Source organism: Psammomys obesus, unplaced genomic scaffold (assembly GCF_907164565.1).
Source record: "Psammomys obesus unplaced genomic scaffold, mPsaObe1.curated_primary_1811, whole genome shotgun sequence".
NCBI classification, from domain to species: Eukaryota; Metazoa; Chordata; class Mammalia; order Rodentia; family Muridae; genus Psammomys; species Psammomys obesus.
In genome coordinates, this window is record NW_026596064.1 from 11,197,249 (window position 1) to 11,211,676 (window position 14,428).

A 14,428-nucleotide genomic window follows, 5' to 3' on the forward strand; every position below is an offset into this window, starting at 1 on the left:
ATCCTATAGCTTTGCTGAGCCCATTATTAGTTCCAATTTTTTGTATAGATATCTTTGGACTTTATATAATCTAGATCCTATTATCTGCAGATATAGTTTAACTTGTTCTTTGCCTGGATGCCTCTTATTTCCCTGATTTGAACTTCCACTGCCATATTTAAAAGAAGTACCAAGGCCAAACATCCTTATTTATTCTTTTTTGAGGTAAACTTCCAGTTTTTCATATGATATATTATACTCAATTTTAAGTACAAATTGACAAAACCTCACTGTCATTGAACTTGATTATCTCTTCATCCATCCATCTTCTGTCCTTATAAAGGAAAAATTATGCTGCTGTGATAGCTTATAGGTAAAGTTCCTTGTCTCCGAGCATAAAGACCTGAGTTTTATTCCCCATTACTCCATGGTAGAAGGAGAGAACAACTCCCCACAAGCTGTCCTCTGATCTCCACAATACCAACACACACAAACAGTACGTGTAAAAATGTAAAGATGAAATAGTAATGGAAGGCAAAATTAGGGGCCACAAGATGTAGATTTCTACAGGTTTCATTAAAGAAGTAAAAAGTTAATTTGGCATTATTTTCTCTCAAAACAAATTCTAAAGACAAAATGTTAGAAAAAATAATTGTTTGATTGAGATTTGATGAGTTTCTTACATAATAAATCTTTACTTCTTCCTTATGAAATATAGTTGATAGTTACAAGTATTTTTAAATCACCTTAGTGTCATTATTTAGGGAAAATTTTAAACAAACGCTTTAGGACTTATTTTTATTTAGTTACATTAATTTTTCATTAGGAGGAACTTTTGCTTTTCTGTACATTTTAATTTTAGATTTTTGGCTTGTGGTGATTTACTGAGATTATGCAATGTGAGCCATGAATTATGAATATTGATGCATAAAATCTTGAACGCCAATAAATTACTCAGTGGGAAAGGTATTAATAAATTGAACGGAAACTATAGGGCATTAATAAATTAAGCATCTTTGTTACCTTCAGCCAAGTCATACACTTTTAACATAATCAGATTTGGCTTGTTTGATTGTATTAGTGCTTTTTTAATTAGAAAACTTAAATTCGTGTCAGTGCAGGATTAAGTAGATGCGCTAAGTTTTTTGTGTTTCTTTATGGCAGTATCAAAAAGTATATAACTTTCAAATTTACTACTGATAAATGTTATTCCAGGATATAAACAATAACCACTTGAAAGTAAAGATCTATAAATTATAATGACAAAAATATGAAATGCCTAGCATTCACTCATCTGAAAAGACCATATAGAGAGTTTAAGTAAGAAGACTATATCTGAATCCAAAGCATATAAAATACTCCACTCATTGTGATCAATGGTATTCTCTTAGGATGTAAGGGAAATACAGCAAAGTCATGACAAATATTAGCTGCCACAATAACTGAGTTTTAATCAATTTGAATTTGAATTTGAATGTAGACAGCATGTGACCAGTAGCCATTGAAGAGCCTGTGTAGATGAATCATTTATGTCCAAATCCAGCCCTCTACAACATGTGCAAAAAGTTTTCTCCATTTCATCCCTTCTCTCTCTTCTTTCTTACCTTCTCTTCCGGCTATGAGTGGTGCTATGCCAAATATACAGGTGAGTCTGGAGAATATGAATAGGACCATAAAATTTTTACATATGATTGTAGGTCTCTTGCTGTTCCTCATGTCTCCAAGTAGATGTGGATTTAAAATGCCCTCAAGAAAAGGATGAGCTCCTTTCTGGACAAACCTGGACACTTGCTTACTGGTTACTTACATATAGTGAAGAGAACGAAGGAGATTAGAGTTTTAGGTTTTTTGTTGTTGCTTTGTTTTATTATCTTTCATTGTTTAATACACCACACTAAAAGTTGGTATCGATGAAAAGAAATAGTAATTTGTTATTTCTCATAATCTCACAGGTTAACTCTGTGGGTCTAGATGACAGTTTGGGGTGGGTTACTGGTAAAAGCTAGAGACTCTAAAATTGCCTCTGGAGCTTGAATGGCAGTTGGTTTTGGCTACTTGGTTAAGAATGAAGCTAAGACTTGGGGCAAGTATATTGGTTTTCATTTATTTGGCTCTGCTCATCAGCAGTTTGAGTTTTCTCAAATTGTATCTGCTAAGTTGTAAGAAATGCACTGTAGAGCAAAGCTAGGTACTACAAGGCATCATAAGACTCAGGCTGAGAACCACCCAGCACCTTCAGCTCTGCTAAAGATAGTCATAGGACTTACCTGGATCCAAGAGGAAGGAAAAGAGAGATTCAAAGGCCCCTTGATGTTAGATTAGTGAGTGATACTACAAGCGGTGGGAGATAGGAGTCATCTTCAGGATAAACTCTCACAGCCTCTTTTGAGCTGCATTGAGTATATTGCCTGGCCCCTGTTACTAAAAATTGTAATGCAAGGATTCAAACCCAGGTTTCAAGGATACTCAGGATGGGAATGCTTCTAAAGAGAATAAACTGAAAGGAGCAGGAGAATGTCTTTGTGTCTCAGATTGGAGCAAGTGGTAGATGGGGTGAACTCATGTGGAGTCTTGGTTAGAAAGCCACAGATTTCAGTTTTAGTCAAGGAGAATTTCTGAAAGTTTTGAAAGAACTGTGTTCTTTTAACAGCCTGGACTTTTAAAAGGTTAGTCTGATCAAAACAAAATGTTTCAGGCAGTTTAATTGATTAGATGACATTCATTGGCAGTATTCCAGAAGAAGTTTAGACAAGGCCTAAATCAAAATAAAAACAATGAAAATGAAGAAGTGATAGTTAAAATATTTAAATTAGGAAGAGCTGACAGCTAATTGGCTATGTGGATCAAGACAAGGAAGTTGGGGCTGTAGGGCATTGGTTAGTAGTTAGGAGAGCTGTCTGCTCTTGCATAGGACCTAGGTTCAATTCCCAACACACACACACACACACACACACACACACGGCAGCTCACAACCACTGGGATCCAGTACACTGACTCTTCTGGCCTCCTTGGACACTTACATGCATGTGGTGCATAGATGTGTGCGGCAAGATATTTATACACACAAAATAAATCTTAAAAAAATCAGTGTTCAAAAATAGTAAAAGCTAAAAAGAAAATAGTAAAAGCTAAATGCAACCCTAGTATATTTGAAAGTCATGGTAGTAATACTGTAGCATAGTCACATTTACACTCTTCCATTCCTTCTATTTCCTAAAGTTACTGAAAGGGAGCTGGTTTTTCTTTTTCAATCACTGTCTGTTTAGCAGGTTTTCATTAATCTTGTAGAATTATCTTGACATTTCAGATTTTTCATTTTGAATTTCTAAACTACTTTTTTTCTCCTGTAGGTTAATGGCACTGATGCAGATTATGAATATGAAGAAATCACACTTGAAAGGGTAAAAACTATTATCTTAATCTGTTGTTTGAACTTTTAAATATATTGTTCAATCATAGAATCCAAGGGTAAAATGTCTTTCAAAACCAGAAAAATGTTTTGTTTTTATAAGTTCACAGATCATAAAATTAACCATTGTATTTTCAGAATGTTTTTTTTTCTTTAATATTTTTTGAACTTTTGTAGATTTACAGAAATGGCATAAGGGTAATGCAGAGAATTCCAGTTACTTTGAACTCTTTTCTCTATTGTTAACATCTGCCTTTGTTATAGTGCATTTGTTTCAACCAATGGGCCAGTGTTGCATTATTATTATTAACTGAAACCTGTATTTCTTATTCCTTAGTTTTTATGGGGTTTTCCCAGATTACCATACAGGAAACTACACTTCATATACTTATCTGTTTAGGGTGCTCTAAATTATTAGTTTGTCAAAGTTTTCTTTAATTTTTTTCTAAGAAGGTAGCATCCTATCAAGACGGTGGTACACTTGTATTCACAGCACTTAGGAGGTGGTGGCAGGAGGGTCAGGAGTTCAGTGGTGAATTCAAGGCAGATTGTGCTACATGAGACTGTCTCAAATACACCTACCTACTGACATACATTTATATAGGTTAGAGTGAGGGTTGCATGTGTGCAGTGAGTTCATACTGTATTTTAGAAACACTGTCCTTGTCTAGCATTTTCTTCCAAAAATTAAAAGTTCTACACAGTAGTTTTTCTGAGTACCAGAATATCTACAAATTAAAAACTAAATCTTAATTATTATATTTTGTTGACTTTGAAGCCAACAATGGATGCCAAGGAAAATAAATAAAACTGCAAGAATCTTTTGCATGTGTAGTAGATCTTCATTGTCTACTACTTAATTTCAGGCCCCTACTCAGGTTAGGCAGGTGGCTCAGTAATACTCAAGTAAGCTCAGGGTTAATGTCATGTATTTTCATGGGACAATTTATGACATCTCTTGCTGTTTGACTTACTTGTTTTAATCCTCTCCCAGTGCCTTTTAAGTTTCATATATTTAGTTTTCCGACTGTGTATTTTTTACTCCTTGAAAAATTTGAATACTAAATTTCTTGGCAGCTTTTCACAGTCTTTTTGTTGTGGTCATATCCTACTTATTCTTCATAGAATTTAATCTGAAAAAAATAATTAGTATTTTAGGACAAATAGTGGAAAATTGGATGTTTACTAATTATGAATAGTAATTGGTCAGATATACCCACTAATTTGAGTTGCTACAGGCAGAAAATAAACATTTCTAAGTACCTTTTCTTAAGTCAAAGAAATATCATTTCCCTTTATAGATTTTTAATAGCAGTAAGAGCTCTTTTATGTGCAAATATTACTCAGAAGTTCAGTTTTCCTATTTGCAAAATAAGCAAAAAAGTAAGGTTGGCAGCTGTCAAAGTCTGCTTGCAATCAGAAAAGTACTTCTCACCAACATAAGGATTCTCAGATTGGGCTTCAGTACTAAAAAATGCCATTTGGTAATCGGGTAAACATCTCAGAGATCAAATCTGCTTTTACTTATCAGCACTAGTTTGGTCATTTTTAAATAAGCAGCTGGCAAAGTGGTCAGAAGAAAAGCACCACCCTCACCCCTTTTTAAAAAGGTGAAATGACAGCAGTCCTGCTCAGAAATAAAGGTAATAGTCAGGTATCATGGCTTCTGTATCCCAGGCTCAGGAGGCCAAGGCCAGGATTGTATCAAGTTGAGGTTAGTCTAGGCTACTTAGGAAGACCTTTCTCAAACACAAATTAAACTAATTAATGAAGCAAAAAGATCACATGCTTTTGTGTCTTGGGGAAGAAACGTGAATGAGGAGCATTTTAAAAGATATTTTAAACTAAAACTACAAAAACAGTAAAAGAAAACATAAATGTAAATGCTTGCGATTCTAGATTAGGCAGTGTTTCCTAATACCAAAGTTAACAAAAGAAAAAGTAATGTGATTTGGACTTTGGTGATTCAAACAAGAGTATTAAGAAATTAAAATATATTCAACATAATGGTAAAAAAATTTGCAAGCCCTGTACTCATAGAAGACTTGTATACAGAGCACTTCTATGCACAAAGAGTAATTCACAAACAAGTTACACGGACTTGTTTTAAAGAAAGAACTTCAACCTAGGCTTCTGAAGAACTCAGTATATTTTTTCATCCTTACCTACTGAACAATAATACCTCTGAAGAAGCTTTTCCTTATCTGAAAAAATGTCTATTTAATTTAGAATTTTTCTCTTACCCATGTAATTCCTTTTTGTAGTATAGCTCCTATCTCAGTATAGTTTTATATGCTTAGCTCTTACTTCTCGGAATTTTTCCTTCTGTCCTTAGGGAAATTCGGGACTTGGTTTCAGCATTGCAGGAGGTACAGACAACCCCCACATTGGAGATGACTCAAGTATTTTCATCACCAAAATTATCACAGGAGGAGCGGCTGCCCAGGATGGAAGACTACGGTATGTCTTAACATAACTATGGTGTTGACAAAAGACAAGGAGTAACACAAAGAAACAGCATAACCACCTAACGTAGGTCAAAGCTCAAAATGACCAACTCTAGGATGATTTTCCCTTTGTATTGTTTCTGTCTTTTAGGAATTCAGTTTTATCTTAGGTATTATAATACTTTGAGTAATTTGTTTTGATAGCTTAAATGTCTGTAACCGATTTTATAGATGTCATGAGTTGTCCTTGGTGTTTACAAATAAAGTCACAAAACTTTTACTTTCTGCTTTGGAAAACAATTATATAAACTTATATGGGATTTATATAGTGTTCTGTTTTGGAAAATGTCTTCTTTAATACTGCTATTTCGTTGGGACATACATACTGGCATTTTTCTAGTTTCTTTGGTTATCTGGGCTTATATTTATATATGGTTACAGAATGACATTTGGGACTAAGGATTTTCTAACCTATGAGCTAGTAAATTATTTTATCTTATTAAGGTCCTTCATATCTTAACCTGGACTTCTCACTGGTATGGCAGAAATATATTAGTGAAATTAGCCATAACAGTTAGGAATCTGAGCATTCATGCATATGTAACATTTACCTCCTAATCTTGTGTTACTGCCCTTTTGTTTGTGCAGCTTATGTGAAAATATGTTCTGTTTAACTGAAGAATACCCCCAAAGTACTAGTCACTCTTTTGAGTATAAAATTTCTTTCCTCTATGAAAATTTAATTAGATATAGAAACTTGTCAGGACCAGTTTTATTATCATAAGTGGGTTTTGTTCTCCTCTCTGCTAGTTTGAAATGACCGCCATGTTTTCCCAAAAGAACACCATGCAATCAAAGCCAGGACCAGAGCTAAGTTCAAAATGTTGAGAATAGGAGTTATGTTAGTTACATAGAGAACTTTGAATTAAATGAGCTGATCTTTAAGTTCACATGAGTTTCAAGAAGTAATTTGTTTTGTTTTGGGTTTTGTTTGTTTTTTGTTTGTTGTTGTTCTACACCTCAGATTTGAAAAAATAAAAATTTTGTCTTGGCTAAGTCAGTTAATTTCAGTTTTGACACTATCCTCTGACCTTCTGCGTAGCTTAACTGACATTAAGATTTTTTAAGCTTCATTTTTCTTGTTCTTAAATACAGGTCTGTCATTTATGGCCTTAAGAGGCTGTATTAAAATTCATCATATCTCATTTTCTCCATGTATAAAATGGGTAATATATATATATATATATATATACCTGGTACAAGTTGTCTTAAGGATTAACTACTAGGAAGTACCTATGGTTAGTGTCAGATGCTTGCTAATTGTATCAAATATCTTTGTACATACGAAACATACTAATATTTTTAAATAATTTATTTTCATTTTTATTTTTTCCCTTTTCTGGCTTTTTGGAAATTTATACATTGGAATATAACATGTAGTTTCTTTATTTATATTTTCTGGAATAAATAATTATTTATCAAAAAGAAAAAGTAAAAATTGGTAAAATAGAACACTGGTATATAATGTTTTGATATTTTATGGTTTTCTCAGGGTAAATGACTGTATACTGAGAGTAAATGAAGCCGATGTTCGTGATGTAACCCATAGCAAAGCAGTTGAGGCATTGAAAGAAGCTGGATCTATTGTGCGATTATATGTGAAAAGGCGGAAACCAGCATCAGAGAAAATAATGGAAATAAAGCTTATTAAAGGTCCTAAAGGTACGTTGTAAATCAGAGTAAGACATTAAAAAACATGAGCTAAATACTTTTTATATTCTAAGATAATCATTCTTTTAGTTTTCTACAGAGTTTCAATTGGTTCATAGATTTTTTTTTCTGTTATTTTTACTGCTCTTTGTCTCAAATAGAGTTTTAGAGTGGCTACATTCCTACCAAAGTGGCTCAATTTTATATATCATATATTAGTTATATGTAATTTAATATATATTAATTTCCATGTACTCTTCCACATTTTACTGCTGTGTGTATATAAACTGAAGAATAAGCTCAATGTGATGTTGTATATATGTAGAGTTAGTGTGTGTGCCCATATGCACACACCCATGCATGCCCTTGGGTAGGCCGGAAGGTGATGTCGGTGTCTTCCTCTGTTACTCTCCACCTTACCTTTTGAGACAGGTTCTCTTGCTGTTTAGTAGCCTGTCCTTAATAGTAGGGAACAGAATCTCCAGTCACTTTAAAGTGTTTCAGTTAGATTGGTGGGAAGAAATAGTTTGCCATGCATATGGAAATCTGGACGGTTTGCAGGGTTAGTTCTTGCTTTCCACCATGTGGATCCCCAAGGTCAGCTCAGGTTGTCAGGCTTAGTGGAAGGCACCTTTGCCAGCTGATTCATCTTACCAGCCTTCTAATTTATAATAGGTTCATTGGTACCTGTTTTAAGTGTCATCTTGTTAAGGACTCTTACTAGTAAAAGAAAAACGTGGCTCTTGAAATCATGTTATAGTGTTTATATTAGTTTATATTTATATTTTATAATTATATTTATATTATAATAGTGTTTATATTAACTTTTTATGATCTACAAAGTGCTTTAAACGTAGCGTGTAGATCAGATTAAAAGAGGATGATATAGTGTGTGCCATGGCACTTACCTTTGTTGTGAGGACTGGAAAGGTGATTTCTGAGTTTGAGGAAATGGTTAGGATTGAAGATGAGTAGATAAAGTAATACTAATACTTGGCTTCCTAGAGGAACTAGGATTCCAACAAATAAAGAATGTGGAGAATGTGGTATTGAGGATGGGATTTCGGAACTGCTGAAATTGTTATTTTAAATTGTCAATTCAAAGCTGTTGAGAGGGAGAAAATACCCACATTTGTAAAGCCTGATGTTCTACCTAGTACAAAAGACAAAAAGAAACAAACAAAAAAAACCCAACTTTTTATTTCTTCTCAGTTACTTCAGTCTTATGGATATATTATTAGTAAAGGCCATAATTGTGAGGGAAACAAAAGTAAACCATAATTTTAGGTTTCTGTTGTTTTCAAATCTGTTTACAGAAAGGCTTTAAGAAAATACAATTTTTAGCTATTAGAATGCCTGCATTTATCAACCTGAGGCTTTAAAATTTTTTCAGATTTATTTTATGTGTGTGAGTGTTTTGTTTGCTTAAATGTCTATGTACCACATTGGTGAAGGAGGGTGTTGGATTCCCAGGAGCTGAGTTCTGAGCCATCATGTGGATCCTGGGAATCAACCCTGGTCCTCTGTAAGATCTGCCAGTGCTGTTCACTACTGACCCCTCTCCAGTCTCTTAAATAAGATTTTGAAAGCATAAAACTAAATAATTTTCTGTGTGATGGGTTGTTAACGTCTAATTTTCATCCTTTTCCCCGGGCTTTAATTCACCTTACTGATGAGACACTAAACAAGCATGTTCCAACCAGGTCTTGGGTTCAGCATTGCTGGAGGTGTTGGAAATCAGCATATTCCTGGTGATAACAGCATCTATGTAACCAAAATAATTGAAGGAGGTGCAGCACACAAGGATGGAAAGCTTCAGATTGGAGATAAGCTTCTAGCAGTAAGTACCCGCACTCTTAATGTTTGACTCTTCCTCCATCTTCCTCCATCCCCTCTTCTCTATGTCTACCTCTGCTTCCTAGTTAAAGAGTTAACACAGAAGTATTAACTCCCAGTCTGTGTTTACAGTGTGCTCTTACCATGGGGGTCGTATCTACTTAGGCCATAATGAAAGCCAGTGAGCTCACTGCTCAGCCCTAAAACTAAAACACCAATAGTTTTGTGGGACTTTTCTTTTTTCTTTTACTTTTCTTTTCTTTTTCTTATAAATTGTTTAAACAGGATCTGGAGAGATGGCTCAGTGGTTGAGAGTGCTTATAGCTCTTTCACAGGACGTAGGTTTGGAATTTTATGTCACCTTCCTACCTTCATGAGCATCAGACATGCACGTGTGTACATACACACACACCACATAAAATAATAGTAAATGTTTAAACACATAATTGTGACTAAATAGTTTTGCTTATTATTTTTTAGAAACTTTTTTTAGGCTACTGGACTATATGTAGTTTTTTTTCATGCTTTTTTCCCTCTGTATGGTGATTACTGTGACTTATCCATATTTCCTAGAGCTGAAATCCATTCATACAAGATGTAACTGTGAGATTGTATCACGGTTTATACAGTGTTCATGAACAACTAACTGCCTAAGTCCTCATGTTCACTAGGAAAATGGAACCTGAAGCAAAGTTAAGGTGCTGGTGAAGATAAAGATCCTGTAAAGCCCAGAAAGGGAGAAGTGAGATGGACATGTGTCCTGGTTAGGGTTTCTGTTGCTGCAGTGAAACACCATGACCAAAATACCAAGTTGGGGACAAAAGGTTTAATTCAGCTTACACTTCTGTATTGTTGTTCATTACCAAAGAAAGTCAGGGCAGGAACCTGGAGGCCAGAGCTGATACAGAGACAATGGAGGACTACTGCTTACTGGCTTGCTTTGAATGGCTTGCTCAGCCTGCTTTCTCATAGCACCCAGGACCACCAGCCCTAGGTAGCACCATCCATAATGGGATGCCCACACATACGCACTGATCACTAATTAAGAAAATGCCCTACAGTTGAACTTATGGGGGCATTTTTTTTTTTTCTTAATTGAGGCTCCCTCCCCTCTGTTGACTCTTTCATGTCAACTTGACATAAAACCAGCCAGTACGTCAGACATGTTAGTGCTTTCACAGGTATGGGCTACATCAGCCATGACCAGTCCTAACCAAAACAGGCTAAGAGAACTGGTAATAGTAGGAGACAGAGGTAAGGTAGTAAGAGCCAGGGTACCATATTGACCATCAAGGCCTAGTGTCAAGAAGGCTCAAATCTGTAAAGGGAAAATGCACGAGTAGAGTGGTAATTATGTCATTTCCACTTGGGGATGTGTTATAATCATGGTAGGAAGAATTGCTGTATGCTCTGGTGTACCAGGGTTTCATTGACTGCTTAAGTGTTGATTTTATTGGCTCATTGAGTATTCTGTTAGTAACATTACTAAGCAACAAAGCCTATCTATCACCCTACTGTTTTCTAGATACTTCTAAAACTTTTTTTCAACATTAGCAACTTAGCAATGGGAAAAGGAAGGAACAGGACTCTTTTTTTGCTCTCACCTCTTGTCTTATAGCGTAATTGCCAGTCTTTCTGTAAGCTATGAGTAATAAATAGTTTGACCACAGATACCCACCTGCCTATATAAACTTAGCTTTGCAAACCCATTCGATTTTCTCACTTTCTTATGTATTCTTTATTCTGTGTGTATGTGTGGCAGCATAGGCACCTGTGTGCCACTGTGTGTGGCAGGATGGTTGTGCTGCATATTCCAGGAGAGCTGGGTGGCACGCTTCCCTCTGAATCTCCTGTGCCGTCCATCATGTGCATTAGGAATGCACATGTATATCACCACATCCCAGTGCTGTTTTTTGGGTTTTTATCTGTTTGTTTGTTTTTGTTTCTGAGTCCAGAGATCTAACTCAAGTTATCAGGGTTGTGCAATTAGTTCTTTTACTTATTTAGCCATCTTTATTGTTTGTCTGGAACTAGTATTGAGAGCAGGAAGCCAACAACCTATGTTGATTTTCAAAAGCAACAGGACGTCATTCTGTCTCAAAAAGAAAAAAAGAAACCTTTAATAAAGCCTTTACTCTCACAATTATGCTGAAATTGTACAATTTTGAAGGCCTATTTTAATTGACTTTAACCTGGTACTTGGCAGACCTTCATTGTCCACTTTCTGCATTTACATAATTATTCTCTAATTTGATATTTTTCTTCATCTCACTGTCCCTAGTTCTCACTCTTCTTTCTTGTTACTCTTTCTAGTTTCCAAATATACAGGTGATTTAGAACTCAGCTCTTGTGCATTCTGTTTTGTTAGTGCTTTCTCCCAGTCATGTTTAAACTGTAAAGACTCTTTAATAAATGTCAGATAACTTTGCTCAAGTCTAAAACTTTGAGATCATCTTTCTTCCTTGAATATCTTATCAGAATAATTAGTCAGCTATTATGACTCATATCTAATACTAAATAAGAAAACAACATTTGAGTTCTGGGTCCATTGCTTTGTGGAATAATTAGTAATGGGGGAGGCAGCGGTTCCCAGAACAATAGCCCCACCATCAGGAGCAGGAGTGGTGGCAGTGGCAGTGGCCTCCCTGGCTCCTATCCCCACAGTCACTGCCCTGTCTCCTGGAGGAGGGAGTCACAGCAGCGGCAGCAAAACAGGTCATCTGCAGATATTTTCTGCATGGGTTTGTAAGGAAGGAGATAACTGTCAATACACTCATCACCTCTGCAACGGTCCATATGGTGCAGTGGGCAAATATTTTCAAAGAGGGTACTGTGTTTATGGAGACTGCTGCAGATATGAACATAGCAACCACGGAACTAGGAAGAAGTGACTACAAAAACACCCTTTTCTGCTGCTGCTTCCTCTTCTGGAGTTGGATCATTTGCTGAAATGCATTCAGGCAAAGCTGAGTTAAGAAACCCAAACTTTCCAAGTAGGAGCAGGTTCTGAGGACTCAGGGAATGCCATTGAGTTTGTACAGGGCAGCCCTACTGTAGCCTTCCTGTGCCTTCCTGCACTGAAGTACCCCTATAGGGCTCAGTGACCAAGGAGAGAGCCAGAGAAGGCACCAGCTGCAGTGGAAACAAAAAAGCAGCTTTGCCCCTTTGCTGAAGTGGAAGAGTGTCACTATGGGAAAACTGTATCTCCATGGGGACTCCTGTGACATGTGTGGCTTGCAGTTCTACACCAAGTGGATGCTGCCCAGAGGCCACAGCACATAAAATCTTTCATTGAGTCCTGTGAGGAGGACATGGAGCTCTCTTGCTGTGCAGCACAGTAAGGACATGGAGGTGGTCTATGAGGAAGCCAGCCCCACTGAGCACCACTTTGGTGCTGAGCACCAACTGCAACCATACCTATCATCTCAAGTGTATTGTCAAGTAGAGAAGAGCTATGCAGTTTGAGAGCAAGATCATAAAGTCCTTCCGTAAATGTTGGATCACATCTAACTTTGTCATTCCAAGTAAGTACTGGGTGGAGGAAAAAGAAGAGAAGTAGACATTCAGAAATACAAGGAGGCCCTGAGCAACAAGGCATGCAGGTATTTTGATGAAGGACGTGGGAGCTGCCATTTGGAAGGAACTGATTTTACAAGCATTCATACCCTGATGGCCGTAGGGAGGAGCCATAGAAACAGAAAGTGAAAACATCTAGCAGATAACCAGACTCAATGAAGAGGCCACTTCTGGGAGCTCATTGAGGAGAGAGAACAACCCCTTTGACAATGACGAAGAGGCTGTCACCTTTGAGATGGGCAAGATGTTGCTTATGTGTTTGGCTTCAGGTTGGGCCGAATTACTGACAGAGTCTGAGGACAAGTGGGGCTTGTTTCACAATGAGCTGGAAGATTTTTATGACTTGGATCTATAGCAGCTTTGTGTGGTGTGGGAACTGGTCTGCAGAGCCTCAGACAGTGGCTGTCCCCTGTGCTGTGTGGCAGTACAAGTGGCTGTCCTAGGCAGGATTCCAAACTCTAGGTGCTGTCGTGATCACTACCCAGGGCCTGCTTCTCCACCCCTCACCTTTCCCTAAGAGGGTGTTGTTTTCTCTGTTTCAGATGTTACAGAAATAAATCTTAAAGTTAGTATTTTTTGTAACATGAATTTAACTGTCAGACAGTTTGTGTAGGTTTGTTGTGTCATCTGCTTCATCCAGGTTGTGTTCGTGGACTTTGCACACTCATTTTGAGACCCCAGGTTCAAAGGGAAAAGCACTGCCTATGCTTTGGAGTTCAAGGATAGGGGCAGTTGGGACAAAAGGGACCTAAGTTGTCAAGTGGCTCTCTGCACTGGATATAGGGGGGCTCCTCGATTTCCGTGAGGCCTGCACCTTTGGCGTTTTATATACCTTCCCTGTCTCCTAGTCCCCGTCACATGTGCTTGTCCTGTGGTTTTGAGCTCTTGTTTAACTTCAGACAAGGAGTACTACTGGGTAACCAGAACCAGGTGCAAATGTGTTGAAGTTAGCATAGAAAATATAAAAACCCATGAAGGATGGAGTGGCATTCCATCATGCAGAGTTGACAGTGAACTCCTAGGGGTCAATGGACTTGGTGGGTGAGCAGCTTCCCATCCGTGCATAGGTGCAGTATTCTTAGCCTTAGTGGGCAGGTGTGGGTTAGTGGCTTCAGCCACATGTAGCAGGTAGATCTTAAAGGAGCAAGCACTATGTGTGTAGTCGTTACTAGCAGTGCTAGTAGCTCTGTCTGTCTGTCTCTAGAAATTGGCTTGGCCACAGGCTAAATGACCTGGTTGTCCACACACACTGATGTTTTGAATGTTTTACGGTCTAGCCTTTTCATTCCAGGCACTTTTTGGAAAAAAACTTTGTCCTCATTTGAGGGGCCCTGTTATGAGCTTCAGTGTTTGTTTTTGTGGGTATCACTGCCTCATTCTGTCCCTGAGCTTTAAAAGTAGGCAAGTGGATTTCAAGCTGAGGTGTTGCCTGTGCTAGAGAAATCAGTTTGCACTAGCAAAAAGGGAGGGT

At 37.2% G+C, this 14,428-nt stretch overlaps 1 protein-coding gene and 1 pseudogene across 16 annotated transcripts in view; both read left to right on the top strand.

The window, feature by feature from the left end:
• The window catches only part of Dlg1 (discs large MAGUK scaffold protein 1), a 187,041-nt gene that overhangs the window by 108,305 nt on the left and 64,308 nt on the right, over positions 1-14,428 (top strand). For all 16 annotated transcript variants that reach the window (XM_055624814.1, XM_055624817.1, XM_055624807.1 and 13 more), the window contains 4 exons: positions 3,330-3,380; positions 5,724-5,848; positions 7,388-7,557; positions 9,249-9,385. In XM_055624814.1, coding sequence (XP_055480789.1) covers positions 3,330-3,380; positions 5,724-5,848; positions 7,388-7,557; positions 9,249-9,385 — 483 coding nt within the window. The remainder of the gene's footprint in view (positions 1-3,329; positions 3,381-5,723; positions 5,849-7,387; positions 7,558-9,248; positions 9,386-14,428) is intronic.
• LOC129689581 (E3 ubiquitin-protein ligase makorin-1-like) lies at positions 11,952-13,312 on the top strand (annotated as a pseudogene).